This window comes from Poecile atricapillus, chromosome 20, assembly GCF_030490865.1.
Source record: "Poecile atricapillus isolate bPoeAtr1 chromosome 20, bPoeAtr1.hap1, whole genome shotgun sequence".
Taxonomy (NCBI): Eukaryota; Metazoa; Chordata; class Aves; order Passeriformes; family Paridae; genus Poecile; species Poecile atricapillus.
The window spans coordinates 10,593,789-10,612,285 of NC_081268.1; the positions used below are offsets into that span (position 1 = coordinate 10,593,789).

The 18,497-nt window shown below is 60.1% G+C and overlaps 1 protein-coding gene across 3 annotated transcripts; it reads right to left on the reverse strand.

The window, feature by feature from the left end:
- Window positions 1–3,796: 3,796 nt before the first annotated feature.
- Window positions 3,797–18,487, reverse strand: NDOR1 (NADPH dependent diflavin oxidoreductase 1). Of its 3 annotated transcripts, none has more exons than XM_058853550.1 (15): window positions 18,224–18,487; window positions 15,954–16,088; window positions 15,381–15,458; window positions 15,002–15,099; window positions 14,220–14,318; window positions 13,551–13,652; window positions 12,921–13,127; window positions 12,510–12,631; window positions 11,469–11,689; window positions 11,048–11,155; window positions 10,077–10,191; window positions 9,503–9,649; window positions 8,893–9,011; window positions 6,468–6,562; window positions 3,797–3,990 (listed from the first exon to the last, which is right to left on the reverse strand). In XM_058853550.1, exons 1-15 carry the CDS (start codon window positions 18,341–18,343, stop codon window positions 3,846–3,848), a joined length of 1,911 nt encoding a protein of 636 aa, XP_058709533.1. In that variant the 5' UTR covers window positions 18,344–18,487; the 3' UTR covers window positions 3,797–3,845. The 3 variants fall into 3 exon arrangements, with proteins under 3 accessions (XP_058709533.1, XP_058709535.1, XP_058709534.1); XM_058853552.1 differs by lacking the exon at window positions 18,224–18,487 and adding an exon at window positions 17,314–17,570; XM_058853551.1 differs by lacking the exon at window positions 14,220–14,318.
- Between the last annotated feature and the right edge of the window lie 10 nt (window positions 18,488–18,497).

The window sequence follows — 18,497 nt, forward strand, 5'->3', positions numbered from 1 at the left end:
GCACCGGGTGCTGCCCGCAGTGCCACAGGGGCGGCCGTGCAGGCACAGCCTCCTGCGGGCCAGGCAGCGCCGAGCCCGGCTCTGCCCAGTCTGGTTTGTCAGCTTCTGGAAGAGGCTCAAATGCGGGGAGCCCGGGGCAGGCAGCCATGCCCGCTCCAATCAGCTCCCGCCGGAGCTGGGGAGGAGCTGGGCCCGCAGCCGCCTCTTCCCCTTGCCCGGCACAAGTGGAGTCATCTCTGTGGCCAGTGCTGGCCACACTGCTGCTCACTGCTGTTCACTGCTGGCCACACTGCTGCACACACTGCTGTTCACTGCTGCACACACTGCAGTCACACTGCTGCTCACTGCTGCACACACTGCTGCTCACTGCTGTTCACTGCTGCACACACTGCTGTTCACTGCTGCACACACTGCTGCACACACTGCTGCTCACACTGCTGCACACACTGCTGCACACACTGCTGCACACACTGCTGCTCACACTGCTGCTCACACTGCTGCACACACTGCTGCACACACTGCTGCTCACTGCTGCTCACACTGCTGCTCACACTGCTGCACACACTGCTGCTCACTGCTGCTCACTGCTGCTCACACTGCTGCTCACACTGCTGCTCACACTGCTGCTCACACTGCAGTCACACTGCTGCACACACTGCTGCACACACTGCTGCTCACACTGCTGCTCACACTGCTGCTCACACTGCAGTCACACTGCTGCTCACACTGCTGCACACACTGCTGCACACACTGCTGCTCACACTGCTGTTCACTGCTGGCCACACTGCTGTTCACTGCTGCACACACTGCTGCACACACTGCAGTCACACTGCTGCACACACTGCTGCACACACTGCTGCACACACTGCAGTCACACTGCAGTCACACTGCTGCACACACTGCTGCTCACACTGCAGTCACACTGCAGTCACACTGCTGCACACACTGCTGCACACACTGCAGTCACACTGCAGTCACACTGCTGCACACACTGCTGTTCACTGCTGCACACACTGCTGCACACACTGCAGTCACACTGCTGCACACACTGCTGCTCACACTGCTGCACACACTGCAGTCACACTGCAGTCACACTGCTGCACACACTGCTGCTCACACTGCTGCTCACACTGCAGTCACACTGCTGCTCACACTGCTGCACACACTGCTGCACACACTGCTGCTCACACTGCTGTTCACTGCTGGCCACACTGCTGTTCACTGCTGCACACACTGCTGCACACACTGCTGCACACACTGCAGTCACACTGCAGTCACACTGCTGCACACACTGCTGTTCACTGCTGCACACACTGCTGCACACACTGCTGCACACACTGCAGTCACACTGCTGCACACACTGCAGTCACACTGCTGTCACACTGCTGCACACACTGCTGCACACACTGCTGCACACACTGCTGCACACACTGCTGCACACTCTGCTGCACACACTGCTGCTCACACTGCAGTCACACTGCTGCACACACTGCTGCACACACTGCTGCACACACTGCTGCACACACTGCTGCACACACTGCAGTCACACTGCTGCTCACACTGCTGCACACACTGCTGCACACACTGCTGCACACACTGCTGCACACACTGCAGTCACACTGCTGCTCACACTGCTGCTCACACTGCTGCACACACTGCTGCACACACTGCTGCACACACTGCAGTCACACTGCAGTCACACTGCTGCACACACTGCTGCTCACACTGCTGTTCACTGCAGTCACACTGCTGTTCACACTGCTGCACACACTGCAGTCACACTGCTGCACACACTGCTGCACACACTGCTGCACACACTGCTGCACACACTGCTGCACACACTGCAGTCACACTGCTGCTCACACTGCTGCACACACTGCTGCACACACTGCTGTTCACTGCTGCTCACACTGCTGCACACACTGCTGCACACACTGCTGCACACACTGCAGTCACACTGCTGCTCACACTGCTGTTCACATTGCTGCTCACTGCTGCACACACTGCAGTCACACTGCAGTCACACTGCTGCACACACTGCTGCACACACTGCTGCACACACTGCTGCACACACTGCTGCACACACTGCTGCACACACTGCAGTCACACTGCTGCACACACTGCAGTCACTCTGCTGCACACTCTGCTGCACACACTGCTGCACACACTGCTGCACACACTGCTGCACACACTGCAGTCACACTGCTGCACACACTGCAGTCACTCTGCTGCACACACTGCTGCTCACACTGCTGCACACACTGCAGTCACACTGCAGTCACACTGCTGCACACACTGCTGCACACACTGCTGCTCACACTGCTGCACACACTGCTGTTCACTGCTGCACACACTGCAGTCACACTGCTGCACACACTGCTGCACACACTGCTGCACACACTGCTGCACACACTGCAGTCACACTGCAGTCACTCTGCTGCACACACTGCTGCACACACTGCTGCACACACTGCATTCACTCTGCTGCACACACTGCTGCACACACTGCAGTCACACTGCTGCACACACTGCTGCACACACTGCTGCTCACACTGCTGCTCACACTGCAGTCACACTGCTGCACACACTGCAGTCACACTGCTGCACACACTGCTGCACACACTGCTGCTCCACCAGTGCAGCCCCCCAGCTCAGAGCCCAGCAGAGCCCCCCAGCATGGACCCTGCACTACCCCAGGACAGTTCCCAGAACAGGAACGTAGAACCCGGCCCTGTGCTGCCTCAGCCCAAGTCCCAGTCCCCCAGGCTGCTCCCTGTGCTGGGCCACCTCTCTTTGCCGTGTCCCACAGGCAGCTTGCAGCACCTGAAGTTTCTTTCCAGGTTTCCTCCAGGTTTCCCACCTGGACAGTGCCCCAGATGAGGGGATGGTGGCAGCAGGATGATTGATGACTGCCATGCAGCAGCTCTGCGCTGGCCCTGGCACATGGGGACACAGCCCAGGCAGGGTCTGCAAGTGCAAGAGCTGCTCAGAGCTGGATGGGGAGTCCCCAAATCCCCCTGCTCCCCCTCAGTGCCCCGGGCACCGCTCGCCCCTGCAGGACCCCGTGACTCGGCCGTGGGAGGGTGGCTGGGTCACAGGTGTGGCGTGGCACTGCTGTCCCTTCCTGTCCCAGCCTGCTCCCAGGGAATGTCCCTGCTGATTCATGCCCTGGCTCCTAATTGCTATTTACACAGTGGCACCCAGTTGGCTGAACTGGGGGAGGAAGGTGGTGGCACTGGTCCCACTGGGGCACCGGCAGGGCCAGGAGGGTGCAGAGCCTCAAGGCTGCAGGGAAAGGACTGGAAGCAGCTCCCAGGATGGGCTGGAGGAGAAATGCAGCTGAGGAGGCACTCAGGGAGGGGATAACTCAGCAGGCTCACGATGATGAACTGGCAGCAGAGACAGAGGCATTGAGGCATCTCCTGTGCCTGTCCCTGCTGGCCTTGGCCACTGGAGACAGGGGGAACAGGTCTGTCCAGGCAGCCTCCTCCTGCAGCAAGCGCTGCTGAGTAATGCTGGGGTGGAGAGACTCCCATGCAACACTTCCCTTCCTCTGGCCCTGCCAACACCAGCAGCCACAGCTCCAGCAGTGCCCTAGGGTGCCACCCACCCCACACAGGGACCCCACACACCCCCAAGAGACCTCTGGCCCCTGCTCTGGTGGGGTGTGGGCACAGGGAGCCAAACCCCCCAGGAGATGGGGTCCCCCTGGTGCTGTCAGGGAGGGGCTGGTTGGGTAAATCCACCCCCACCCTGGCTGGGGTAATCCCAGCCCAAGAAAGATGCCAGAGGCAGATCCCTTTGCTGGCTCCTTTATTCAGGCAGGGCGAGGCAGGGAGCCAGGATCACGACCAGGTTTCAGACTGGAAGCGCTGGGACCGTTCCAGGGCTGTGAAATGCTCCTGTGCTTGCGAGGGGGACAGGCCACCCTCCAGCTGCAGCACCGACTGCAGGGCCTCAGCCACCGCCGCTGGCATCTCCTTGGCGTTCCTGGGGAGAGAGCAGGACATGATGGAGGCAGAGCAGCAGCCCCAGCGCTCTGGGATCAGCAATCAGCAGTCCCCGTGGCCAGGCTCAGCACAGGGCAGTGGGAACCTGCCCCATCCTGCCAGAGGCTGCCTGGCACAGGGTAATGACAGGCAGCTCCTACCCCTCCCTTGAGAGCAGGGCCGTTATCCACAGGGCAAAAACACGGCCACGGGCCCCAGAGCCCATCACAGCACCACAGCTCAGGAGCCCAAACGCTGCCCCACGCAGCTCCATTTGCCAGAATCCTCATTAGAGAGACACGGGCAGCATGCACGGCTTGGAATTTATCAGCAGGAGGGCAGGAGCCTGTCCTTTCATCTCTGGAACCACTCAATGTCAAACATGTCTGATCCTCAGCTGGGCAGGAGCAGCCACTCCCGTCCTGCTGCTGCCTGCTCTCAAGAAATCCAGAATGATTGGTTTGATGGTGACATTTGGAACCAAAGCCGGTTCAAACCTCAAAATCACAGAAATGCTGGAGAAAACATCGAGCCCCTGTGTAGAAGATACCCAAATAGAACTCAGCACTTTCAAGCACAATTATTTCTTAGGGGAAATCAGAAATTCAGACTTTTTTTCCTGGAGAGAGTTTCATCTGATGAACTGCCTGTGCGACAGAAAAAAAAAATCTAATAAAAAATTTCCCAGCCTGCTCCAATTGGCAGGAGCATCTGGCAACGTCCTTGCTGTTTCCCAAGAACAAGGCAGAATTCTGACTTGTGTTTGAAGCTGATTAACATCCCAAAATACCCAGAAAGGAGGTCTTCTTTTTTTGGAAGACTCGAATTGTTTCTGAGTCAGGCACTGATATGCAAGTACAAGATAACGAGCTGGGCTTTGTGATGGAAAACATGTCAAATAGCTATTTTTTTTCAAAAAAAGAGACATTTTCAACCTTTTTGCCCCTGAGTGACACAAGCTAGGAACAATCATAGAGCAGATGCAGCCCTGGCTCCCCAGAGCCTGCCTGGCCAGGGAAGGGAAGGCAGACACAAGTGTCCCGTGGCCCAGGGCTGCTGCTCAGGGTCACACAGCTCAGAACTCACTTCCCCCAACTTTCTCCCAGTCTGGCTGAAACTGTGAATTTGGGGGGAAGATAGGATCACCCACCTGCACCTCCCTGCCTGGCACCCCAGTGACAGATCAGTCTGTGGGGCAGGGAGAGGCATGGTGATCCTGGGAGCCCTTCTGCAGGGTTTGGGATGCTCAGGAAAGGAGGAACAATGTCCTCTGCAATCAGCACAGTGTCACCTGTGTCACAGTGTCACAGTGTCACCTGTACAGGCAGGACGAGGCTCTCGGATCCCACCTGCCTGATGGGGGCTCAGGGACACCCCACACCAGGGACAAAGCCCCCAGCAAGAGGAGTCTCAGAGCAACCCTGATGTCCAAAATACCATCCTCATGGCCACACAAGATCTGCCACGGGGACAGCTGTGCAAGCCCTGCTCTTTCCAAGACACTGCTCCTCTTTGGGGATCTCCATCAGCACCAAAAAGCAGGAAAGAGAATGGAAGGAGAGAACAAAGCCAAGAGCTGAACAGTCTCAGCATTTGGGCTGTGCATGGAGGCACAAGCCCAAGCCCCGACTGCTCCAAACCCCAGAGCCAGGGGCAGGAATGCCCAGTTTGGGTGAGGCTCCAGGAAATCCCGTGCTGCAGCAGTGCAGGATGGAGTGGGGTGGCCTGGCCTCCACTGCCTGGGAAGTAAACACCCATCTCCTTCTCCCAGGAATGCAGCGGGGCCAGTCTCGCCCTGCCCGTCCAGGGCAGTTCCTGCTCTCCTGAAGGACAGGCGGGAAGGAACCGCTGCAATCGCTGCTCGTGTCCACAGCCGGGCCCAGCCCCGCACTCCCCGGGGCACAGGGGACACACAAACACCGTGGGCAGGCTCTGCACAGCTCCAGGAGCCCAGAGCACTTCCCAAGCCTCACCCTGGGCAGTGGGGAGCAGCCTCTCACTGCACTGCAGGCAGGTTAAGGGCTCTGCCCGGGACATGGCACAGAGCTCACAGCACAGCTGCCCCCAAAGGCCAGACCTCACCCTGTGGCCAGCAGCTCCAGATGTGCAGCCAGCCTCAGCACCTGGAGAGGGCCTCTGCTGTCCAAGGAGAATGGCTGTGGTGCAACAGGGCTCATCCCTGCCCTGGGAGGCAGCTTGGGGAGCAAAGAGCCAGGCAGAATGTGCCAAGGCTCCCCAAGCTGCTCCTGAGCCCCAGCAGCACCGGGGCCAGGCCTCTCCTGTGGGGCACAGGCTGGGCAGGGGGAGGGCTGGGCAGGTGGCACTGGCTGGAGAAGCTCTGCCAGCTGTGCCTCTCCTCATGGGAGCATGGGGTAGGTGACAAATGTCCCTCTTAGCCAGGGCTCCTGGAGCAGGACATACAGAGAGGAGCAATGAGCTGCCCTGCTCCCCCAGGCCCTGCAGAGCCCTGTCACTCACCCAGCCAGGTAGACATGAGCATTGCCACTGCTCAGCAGCTCCCACAGCAGCCTCCCATTCTCCCGGATGCGGTGCTGGACATAAACCTTCTCCTCCTGCAGGGAAACAAGGCACTGAGCCCAGCAGCTCTGGAGCAGCCCCAGCTCCTGCTCTCAGCACTGTTTGCAGGGGCTATCTGCAGCAGCTCAGGGCAGCACAGCCCCCTGGAACTGGAGGCACTGGGAGAAGCAGTTGGATCAATGAGCAGTGAGGGGAAGAGGAACCCCACAGGCGATGTCTGCACTGGGATGGGCTGGTGGGAGATGGGTGCAGCAGCAGGAGCTTCACTGGAGAACACTGGGCCCCAAGCAGCCTCCTAAATCCACTGGTGTCCACTGGTCAGGGTGTTGACCTGGGGAGGCCCTGTGAGGGTTTCCCTCCTGCCCTCTCCTCTCTTCTCCCAGCATGGGCAGAGAAGGCTCTGTGGCCCCTCTGTGCCAAGTTTGCTACAAGACACAGACCCTTCCCTGTACCTTGACTGCTGGAGACCTGAAACAGCTTGGAAAGGCAGAAAGCTTGGAGGGACAGCCTCAGTCCCAGTCCCTGCCCCTCCACTGTGCTTAGGGACTGGATGAGGACTGGCTTTGGGCACAGGACAGCCCAGTCAAGGACAGTTCCCAAAGGGTTAATCCACAAGACTTCAAGCATCCAAGCAACTGCCTACAGCCCTGGCTCCTGCCCAAGAGAACACCATTGCCAACGTGCCTGAACTCACTGCTGGCCCAGAGGGCTCCCGTGACAAAGGTGACACTGTGATGAAGGCCAGGCCCCGTGCTGGGCGTCCCCCCACGCCCGATTCTGCTGAGCCATGGGCACAGCCTCCTCCCCACGCCCCCCTCCCCAAAGGCAGGACAGCTCTGGCTGTGGCTCAGCTCCTGCAGGCTGGAGATGTGTGTGGGAGCAGCCCTGAGCAGCTCCAGCCTACAGGAGCTGGTCACTGTGAGTCCCACAGCTCCACTGGCTGATGGCCCTGGAGTGCCAGCTCAGCCTGGGCACAGCTCCCACTGGGCAGTGCCCTCACCAGCACAGCCAGCCTCAGCTTCATTAACCATAACGAGCTTGGTGCTGCCAGAGGCCCTGCCAGCCAGGCTGGGCTCCGAGGGGATCATCCAAGGGCCTAGAAACCAGAGCACCCCAGTGACAAACGGGGGCCACGGTGTCTCAGGGCACCCTGGTTTGGCTGGGACCAGCCTGCACTGAGGGCAGATGTGCTGGGACAGGGGACACTGCAAAGGGACTTCAGAGAGCAAAACCTTGCTCAGCTATGGAGCATCCCAGCCCTCACCTGGGTCTGACAACACTGATGAGTTAAAGGCTCTGGTATCTCCTGAAGCCAAAGGCACAACAGCCCAATGTGGCTCATCCCACCTGGCCATGCTCCCAGTCAGCCTTGGGGGCACAGGACTCAGGTGACAAATTGCCTTGGCCTGTGGAGCAGGAGAGAGGGGACACTCCAGTGGAAGCCCTGTCCCTCCACAGTCAGCAAGAGCAGAAGGTGGCTCTGGCTGCTCTCCAGATTCAGAGAGCAGCAGGTGCCCCTTCACTGGTCATTCAACAACGCTCTGCAGTGCTGCTCTGTTCTTCACAGGCTTGGAAAGCCTTCACAGAAGCACCCAGCTCCTGTCTCACAAGTGAGCAGATAAAAGATGCTGAATTCATGTCAACACATGCACACAGCCAGGAGAAAGGGCTGAGGCTGGTGCAGCTGAGCTACTGAGAGATCCCCGTTCCTTTTTTATCACATCTCTGTTCCAGAGCCAGGCTGAGCTTTCAGTGCCATCAAGGGACAGAGGAAGGCAGTGAAACAGATCCCCAGCTCAGAGAGCCTCTCTGACAGGACTGCAGCCCCAAGGGGGGATCAGGGCTGCCCACCAGAGACACTGCCTGGGAAAGCAGGAAGCAAAGTGAGGGGCTGAGTTCTGGGTGTGCTCACACCCATGGGGAGCTTTCCTCCAGATATCTGGGACTCACAGAGAGCTGGCACAGAGGCCAAGCTCCTCAGCTTCAGCCAGGGCCCAGAGGGACACTGAGGAGGCTGGTACTTAACCAAGAAGTTACTGCCTGGTGACCCTCCGAGAGGCTTGGGAGCCTTTTATCACTCACGTGGTCCAGCCAAACAAAGCTGGTTAAAGCCTTATCTGCTCTGCTGCTCTCCAGCCTGGTCCCAGCAACCTTCCCAGCTGAACTTAGCCAGACACTTCCCTGCAGGGCAGGAGGGGAACTCAGCCAGCACTGAGGTGTGTGGGGGAGTGAGGTGCCCACTCTGCCACCTCACCAGACCCCTCGCAGGTCACGCCAACAGGCACAGGGGACGGACACACTGACAGAGTCCCATCAGCGCTGCCTGAGATGCTCTTGTACCCATCCTCCTGCTCTGGGCACTAACCTGGTCCCTGGAGAAGGCTGTGAAGAGTGTCAGGAAGCCCTTTGTCACCAGCTCTTCCCACTCTGTCTGGCAGTAGAAGTCCTTGGATTTGTGTCGGCAGCCGAAGAAGAGGCAGTTCCCTGCAGGAGCAGAGCACCAGGGCTGTGCTGGGAGCAGCCAGTGCTGAGCGCTGCTGGTGCCACCTGGCTGACAGCCCTGGCCTGCAGAGCCACCAGCCATGTGAGCATGAAGTGACCTGTGGCAACCAGAGGCCCCTGTCTGCTGGAAAAGGAGGGGGGCAGAAAGTGTCCCCCAGGGCTGCCTGTTCCCTGAGCAAACAGAATGAGGGTGGGACAAGGTGCAGCACAGCTGAGCTCAGTAACCTGTGTTCACTCCCAGAGAGCCAAGGAAGAGCTCTGCAGAGCCTGACCCAGCCCAGGGGGCTGCCCTGCAGCACAGCCTGTGAATAACCACACACACTGCACACAGCAGGCTCTGCACCTCACCTGCCCCACGGCTCAGCCTGATTCTGCTCAAAGCAGAAAAGCCTGACCTGGTGGAACCCTCACACACCCCAGTCCATCCTTCCATCTGCTGACACAGACCTGTGTGTGCAAGGCCCATCCCTCACCTGTGCGTCCCAGTGCCACCCGCTCCTGTATGGCAGCTCGGAAAGGTGCCACCCCTGTGCCAGGGCCAATCATGATCACAGGGATGGCAGGGTCATCTGGGAACTTCATTCCTCCTTTCTTCACCCAAAGGGGCACATGGACATCACCTGTCAAACAGAGACCCCCGAGCATCACCCCAGCAGCAGCACCCTGTGCCTGCCTGCAGAGGCACCCAGCTCCTCCAGGTGCTGTGTGACCTCTGAACGAAGGGATCAGCCTTCCCTGGAGCTGCCCACTCACAGCTACCAGCTCCAGGACACCAGGAGCAGCCCACAGCAGGGCCAGGCAGCTGGGAGAAACCCAGGAGTTCAGGGTAAGCTGGAGAGGGACATGGTGCTCTGATGAGGATGGAGCAGTGAGGAAGGACAGCAGGACCATCCTGGCAGGCCAGTGTGCTCCCCACGGAGCTGGAGCTCCAGCCAGGCAGCTCCTGCACATCACCCACACAGCTCCATCACGGGCCCGAGGGATGAGCACTGCCTGCTGTGGGAAGCACTCAGGATTCCTCAGAGTCTCCAGAGTCCAAGCACTTACCCTTGTCTGGGCTGAGAGAAGCCAGCCAGGTGGAGCAGAGCCCACGGCGGGGTTTGCTGAGCCGTGTCTTGTACCGCACCACGGCCACGAGGATCTGCATCCGCTCAGGATGGGCCTGTGCCACACAGAGCCATGAGCACACCCCCAGCACAGCTCCTCATGCACAGCCAGCACCTCCTCCAGGGTCAAACTGTGCCCTGCAACACCCTCCTAGCCTGGCACAGCCACTTACCCAGCACAGCTCCTCATGCACAGCCCAGCACCTCCTCCAGGGTCAAACTGTGCCCTGCAACACCTGTCCTAGCCTGGCACAGCCACTTACCCAGCACAGCTCCTCACACACAGCCCAGCACCTCCTCCAGGGTCAAACTGTGCCCTGCAACACCTGTCCTAGCCTGGCACAGCCACTTACCCAGCACAGCTCCTCATGCACAGCCAGCACCTCCTCCAGGGTCAAACTGTGCCCTGCAACACCCTCCTGGCCTGGCACAGCCACTTACAATGGAGCACACCCTTGCTCAAAAGCTTTCCAAAGGGGAAGGGGGTTTTCCTGGAGAAGCACTGCTACAGGAATGCTCTGCACAGCTGGAATCAGTGATGGTGGCTGTCCAACCCAAGAGCCCTCAGCGTGCACGGGCTGAGCCTGCAGGCAGCAGAGCTGGGCTCACTGCCACCTCCCAGCAGGAGCAGCGAGCAGCTCTCCCCCTGCCCAGCTCCTGGGACACTGCTGGCACATCCCACTGCTCCCAAGGACAGTGACACCAGACCTCTGAGCTGGACTGGGACAGTCCTGACACTTGCAGGGCTGCAGGGGAGCAATCTGAAGGCAGCACACCAGGCTGCTGCAGGCTCAGCACAGAGCAGGGATTTGGGTGGGCTGTGGAGGCTCCATCTATACCAACAGTCAGCCCAGGCCCTGCCAGACCCTCTGCTCAGAGACTGAAATGAGGCCAGAAGGGCTGAGCTCTTACCAGCAGGGAGGAGGCGATGGAGAAGGCGCGGGGCCTGATGCGAGGGATGAGGTCCAGCAGGTAATCAGCTGGGATGGCACACGTGGTGTGAGGGAAATCCCACATGACCTGCAAAGCCAAGAGGGTGAGGCCTGGTGACCCCAGAAGGCAGCATGCCTGCCCTCAGGGTGCCAGGGGCTCTCCCACACACCCTCAGCTAAAGGCACCACACGGGCACCTCTGAGCACCAACCACCCTGTCCCATTGCCCTGTGCCCCCCAGAGCCCGCCAGGATCTAGAGCTGGTGTGAACTGACAGTGGAAATCCATGGACACTTCAGAAAGTGGAAACTTCTCAACCAAGAAATGATGGCTGATCGTGTCCTGGGTGCTCTCAGCCCCAGCACAGCCCTCGGGGCAGGTCTGCCCTGCTCCAGCCTCACCTCCAGCGTGGTCCTGCGGGGCCGGTTGCAGTAGCTGTACAGCTCCTCCTGGCCCTGTGCTGAGCTGAACTCCTGCAGCTTCTCTCTCTCCAGCTCATTGGTGGAGAAGTAGGCCAGGAGCTCGAAGAAGGAGCGCCGTGGCACACAGGAGATGTCCAGGTAGTGTGTGACCAGGTACTGGATGGTGCAGGGCTGTGGCAGGAGGGGAGGGAGGGACGTGCCTGCAGGGCAAGGCAGTGGGGACAGCTCAGGACCAGCACCTGCTGTCCCCAGAGCAGGGCAGCCCTGCTGCACACGCTGCACCCACGTGCTACTGGAGCCAATTCCACCCATCCCTGCTCCCACCATGTCCACTCCCTCCTGCTCTCCCCAGTTTGCTTTTCAAGCCCACGAGTTTGCAACAGAGACAGTCAGTGGTGCTCAGTCCCCTGCTTTTGGCAGGTGCTTTGGGATAATGCCTTATCCACATGGCTCCCGCCCTGCCTGCACACAATGCAGCGGAAATAACCAGCAGTGACATGTGTCCATGTCTCCCACGTCTCTCCCAGGGCTGTGAGGAACAGCCTGAATGTCTCTTGGATTTGTCTGCCAGGCAAAAACTCCAGCACGGACAGACACAGGGAAGTTAGAGGTGGAATGGGTGCTCAGGGGCCAGGAGAAAAACTCTCCCTGTTCCATGCAGGCACCAAGAGCTCTGGGGGGCCTCCAAGGGCTTCCTCTGGTTGCCTGTGCTGGTTTGTGGCTGCAGGAGCCCCTCAGGAGGTCCCTGGGGCACAGAAAGCAGAGGATTCCCAGTTTGGGCCTGGGGCTGAGGAGGCTGCAGGGTCCTCCCCACTCTGTGCTGGGGCTGCCAAGGCACAAGGGCCAGGTGGAGCCTGGCACTGCTGGATTCCTCCAGTCCCAGCAGCCCTGCACAGGATCCACACACAGCACTGCAGGGAAGGACAGGCAGGTGTCCTGTAGCCATCTCAACACTCCCAGCAGAGCTCCAGGCTGGGCCAGAGCCCAGGGGAAGGGGAAGGAGCAGCAGGCAGGACCTACCGGGCTCCGTGGGCTCCAGCACAAAGCGTCTGTGGGGCTCCAGGCGCAGGAGCTGGCAGAACTGCTGCACATCTTCGGGGCAGTTCTGGGGCTGGATCATCACCACGTCCCCTGCACTGAACCTGGGGATGAAGGAGGAGCTGCCAAGCACAGCCACGGGGTAGAGCCACAGGCACAGCATGGCCACCCTGACCAGCACCCACACCAGGGGAGGAAAATGCCCAGTGCCACCAAAGCGAGCTGGGAGCCACGCGGGGACCCCCACTCCATGGATGGGGGCTCGCAGCAGGGACCGTGAGCACACCACTGCAGCCCCAGGTAGCAGTGAGGAGAGGCAGCAGAAGAGGAGGGCAGGCTCCAGGACACCTGGTCCCACACGACACAGCTTGGGGGAGTCAGGAAAATGCTCACGTGATCCCTGAGCCCGCGATGTCGAAGTCGATGAGCCGGACGTCCTGGAAGTGGGATTGTGCCGTGAGCCTGCGGTTGGACAGCACGGGGGCAGCGAAGGGATGGAGCTCACAGGGAGCAGCCCGGGGCGCTGCCGGCTGCAGCCGCTCACTGCCCGCCCACGGGGACTCCTCGGCCACGTAGTGCAGGGTGTATCTGGGGGGCAGCCTGTGGGGAGGGGAGCAGTGCACCAGGGTCACCTGGGGGGTGCCACCACCACCATCCCTGTCCCCTGCAGCTGGCCTGTGTAAGGGAATGCAATGGACACTGCCGGGAGCACATCCCAAAGGCTCCAGAGCAGGCGTGGCTGGGCACACACGCTCTGCCAGGGCCACAGGCACATCAGGACAGCCAGATGGGCAGAAGCCAGCTGGGGCAGCTGTCACACCTCGCAGGGGACAAGGGGACACCCATCCAGAGAGAGAGGGGACACCTGTGGCCAAAGCACAAGGGACACAGGGGACACCAAAAGCTGTGTGGGGAGTGTTCCTGCCCCGAGCAGAGCACGTCTGCACTCTGGAGAACAGCCAAGGAAGCAGAGCCTTTCACCCCAGCCAGCCCCAGCAGCCCCTGCTCAGCCTCTGCACTCACCGCACGTCGGGACTGATGATCTCAAGGCCAGGAGGGAGAGGATACAAGGCAAGGACCTTGTCCCATAAGGCCACGAGCCAGGGATCAACCACTGCATCTGGCCTGCAGGAGGGAAATTCAGGCTGCAGCAACATCATCCCTTCAGGATCAAGCCCTGCTACCCCTGCACATGCCCAACAGCCATCCAGGCCAGGTTCCCTCAGGCCATTCCCTTCCAGCTTCAGGTCTGGGAAGAAACACATCCCAGACACTCTAAGCACCCACACACTCTCCAGGACCCAACCACTGATACCTGAACAGGATCCCAGTCCCTGAGCAGCACCTGTGGGGTCACTGTGTCCCTGAGCCTTTGTCCTGTGCCAGGTGAGCACAGCTGAGGCTGCTGCAATGCTTGCAGGTACAGGGCTGTGTGGCACAGGCATGCCCTGCTCTGAACAGGGCTGGGGCTGAGCAGGGAGCCCCAGGGCCATGGCCACGCTCTGGGGGTCATGAGAAGCAGGTGGCCCAGGTCCTGGCACAGGAGGGTTATGAGCAGAGATCAGCACGTTCCCAGAGAGCTGCAGGAGCAGCCCCACGGTGGGAGCAGCACACAGCCCAGCCATCAGCCCCAGGACAGAGCTGTGGGGCACCCTGGGCCTCCCCTGCCACCCCTCCCACCCTGGCTCTTACCCCAGGTCATGCTGGTCATCTCCCAAGGCCACTGGCAGCAGCGGGTTGCCCCCAAGCTGGAGCAGCCGTTTGTGCAGCTTCTTTGCAACGAAATTAAACCTGAGCAGAGAATAAACACAGGGCAGGGCTGTGCAGCAGCACAGCAAACACTGCCACAGCACCAGCACACACTGCCAGGCTACCAGAGCAGCACACAGGCAGAGGCAGCACTGTGACCTGGCCCATGCCCTGCCCAGCCTGTGCCAGTTCACAGAACCAGCTGGGTGCCACTTGCTGGCCCTCACAGCCTGTGCCCAGCCCTGAGATGGGACAAGGGGAGGTCCAGCTTCCCTTCAGCTTGTGCCCTGAGCCATAGAACATTTCCTTCCCTCCAGCCCCTCAGTGCCCCACAGAGCTCAGGCACTCCCAGTAGAGCTCCTGGGGCACACAGGAACAATCTTCTGGGAGAGACCTGGGACCAACAGGGCTGGCTGCCACCACTGTTTGATGTCTCCTGTTCCCTTGGCCCATGGCTGTGATTAAAGACTAACACATGATGTCTGACCCACTGCTGCACAGCATCCTTGGTGAGGTTGAGAGGAAAGAAAAAGGCAGAAACCTAATTCCTGGGGGTTAGGAGGGACACAGCAAGGCAAGGATTTTTAAGGCTGATAGGAGTTACATTTTGTCTGAGCTGCTGCTCCAGAATCAGACTCCCCTTACCCCCTGGGAGCAGCCACCCTGCTCTCTACTGCAGTCAGAGCTGTGAAGAGCAGCTGCCCAGGAGCTGCAGAGCTGCTTACTTGGGGTAGGAGGAGTCCCCGAGGCCCAGCACGGCGTAGTCCAGCTGGCACAGGGAGCCGGCAGGGAGGCTCTTCCGGAACAGGAACCGCCAGAACATCTACGAGGGACACAGGCAGCCAGTGCTGCTGCTGCCATGGCACCTTCTGCCTGCTTGTCCCTGCATCCCTGCTCATCCTGGATCCCAGCACAGTGCAGAGCACAGCTTTCTGCAGAAGTGTCCCCCGCAATGACCTCAGGAGCCCCCTGCTCATGTTCCCTGGGATGTGACTACTGCTGCTGCAAAGCTCCCCCAGCAAAAATAACCCCTGCTCCAGCTGCTTCAGGAGAGAAAGCTCTGCAGCAGGAACATAACAGCAACAGGGCAGGAGCATGTCCTACCTTCATGTTGTCAGGGGGGTCTCCCTGGCCGGTAGTTGCACACACAAACACCACCAAAGGCTCGTGGATGAGGTTGGCCTGTGGGTACAAACGGGCACAGTCAGGTCAGCAGCCTCCAACTGCTCTGGAGCCAGGCTAGGACAGCTGGGGGTGTTCAGCTGGGGAAGAGAAGGCTCCAAGGAGACCTCAGAGCCCCTTCCAGTGCCTAAAGGGGCTCCAGGAGAGCTGGAGAGGGACTGGGGACAAAGGATGGAGGGACAGGACAAGGCGGAATGTCCATACGCTGAAGGAGGGCAGGTTTAGGTCAAATATTGTGAAGAAACTCTTCCCTGTGAGGGTGATGAGGTCCTGGAGCAGCCAGCACCAAGCCTGAGCTGAGCAGAGTTTGGACACCGCTCTTGGGGACAGGGTGGGGTTGCTGGGGTGTCCTGGGCAGGGCAGGAGCTGACCCAGTGATCCTGATGGGTTCCAACCCGGCTTGTTCATGGTTCCAGTGTCCCGTGGGAGGTGTCCCTGCCCCCGGGGATGGAGCAGCAGCAGCAGTGCCCAGAGCAGCCCCCGTGTCCCACTCACCACATCACAGCTGTCCAGGGCCTCCACTCGGCACCGCAAGTGCCGGCGCTTGGCTTCCCTCCCAACCCTCTCCGCCGTGTCCTGCGCTGTCCCAGTCTGGCTGCCAAACAGCACCAGCAGTCTCCGTTCTGCCATCTGCAAAAAAACAGCAGCAGGGAAAGCACTGGGGGCAGGGGAGGGGAGGCAGAGCTGGGGCTGCCCTGGGGGCTGGCACAGCACACAGCACACACAGCACACACAGCACACAGCACACACACAGCACACACACAGCACACACACAGCACACACAGCACACACACAGCACACACACAGCACACAGCACACACAGCACACAGCACACACACAGCACACAGCACACAGCACACACACAGCACACAGCACACAGCACACACACAGCACACACACAGCACACACACAGCACACACAGCACACACACAGCACACAGCACACACACAGCACACACACAGCACACAGCACACACAGCACACACACAGCACACACACAGCACACACACAGCACACACACACAGCACACACACACAGCACACACACAGCACACAGCACACACAGCACACACACAGCACACACACAGCACACACACACAGCACACACACACAGCACACACACACAGCACACAGCACACACAGCACACACACAGCACACACAGCACACACACACAGCACACAGCACACAGCACACACACAGCACACAGCACACAGCACACACACAGCACACACACAGCACACACACAGCACACACAGCACACACACAGCACACAGCACACACACAGCACACACACAGCACACAGCACACACAGCACACACACAGCACACACACAGCACACACACAGCACACACACACAGCACACACACACAGCACACACACAGCACACAGCACACACAGCACACACACAGCACACACACAGCACACACACACAGCACACACACACAGCACACACACACAGCACACAGCACACACAGCACACAGCACACACACAGCACACACACAGCACACACAGCACACACAGCACACACACAGCACACACACAGCACACACACAGCACACACACACAGCACACACACAGCACACACAGCACACAGCACACACACAGCACATACACAGCACACACACAGCACACACACAGCACACACAGCACACACACAGCACACACAGCACACAGCACACACACAGCACACACACAGCACACACACAGCACACACACACAGCACACACACAGCACACACAGCACACACACACACACACAGCACACAGCACACACAGCACACAGCACACACACGGCACACACAGCACACAGCACACAGCACACAGGCAGCACAGGGATGTGAATAGCTGCCACTCACCAGGGGCACTCACGGCTCCCAGGCTCCCCTCCCAGCCCTGTGCAGCACCCAGGGGTGATGCCGTGTCCCAGCCAACAGGATAAACAGGGACACAGGGACTGTGCTCCTTGTCCCCACAGAATCCACATCAGCCCCACTGAACTGCCCTCATCAGCACAGGGTGAGTGCAGGATCGGCTGCTCCCCAGCTCTGGGTTTTACCCTCCTGTGTGCCCCGGGAATCCTCCCTGAGCTGAGGGGCTGGGGCAGAGCTGGAGGCTCAGGGACAGACAGACAGACAAAGGTGTGGGCACACACGGCCAGCCTCTGACAGAATCCAGGGAATGCAGCCCTGGGAGCTGTCTGAGCTGCCATCACCATGTGCCCATAGAATAATAATAAATTAAATCATAGTAATAAAAAATACAATCGCAGAATCCCAGACTGGTTTGGGCTGGAACTGAAATCCCATCCCATCCCACCCCTGCCATGGCAGGGACACCTCCCACTGTCCCAGGGTGATCCAAATCCCATCCCATCCACCCCAGCCATGGCAGGGACACCTCCCACTGTCCCAGGGTGATCCAAATCCCATCCCATCCACCCCAGCCATGGCAGGGACACCTCCCACTGTCCCAGAGTGATCCCAGCCCTGTCCAGCCTGGCCTTGGGCACTGCCAGGGATCCAGGGGCAGCCCCAGCTGCTCTGGGCACCCTGTGCCAGGCACTGCCCACCCTGCCAGGGAACAATTCCTGCCCAATATCCCATCCAGCCCTGCCCTCTGGCACTGGGAGCCATTCCCTGGCTCCTGTCCCTCCATCCCTTGTCCCCAGTCCCTCTCCAGCTCTCCTGGAGCCCCTCAGGGCCCTGCCAGGGGCTCCCCGGGATTCTCTCCCCAGGTGAGCCCCCCCAGCCCCGGCTCGGGACTCACCATGCACCGGCCCCATGCCGCCGCTGACGTCACCACTGCGCGACAGCTCCCGCTGACGTCATCGTCCAGGCTGGGGCTCCGGGACTGTACAGGCACCGCTCCCCCGTCTGCTGACGTCATCCGTTCGTCGCCTCTCCCCGTGACGCCATCGCCCCGCGCCGCCAGGCCGGGCCGGGCCTGGGGCCTGTGTCGGTGCTGGGGCCGGGCCGAACCGAACCGAACCGAACCGAACCGAGCCGAACCGAACCGAGCCGAACCGAACCGAGCCGAACCG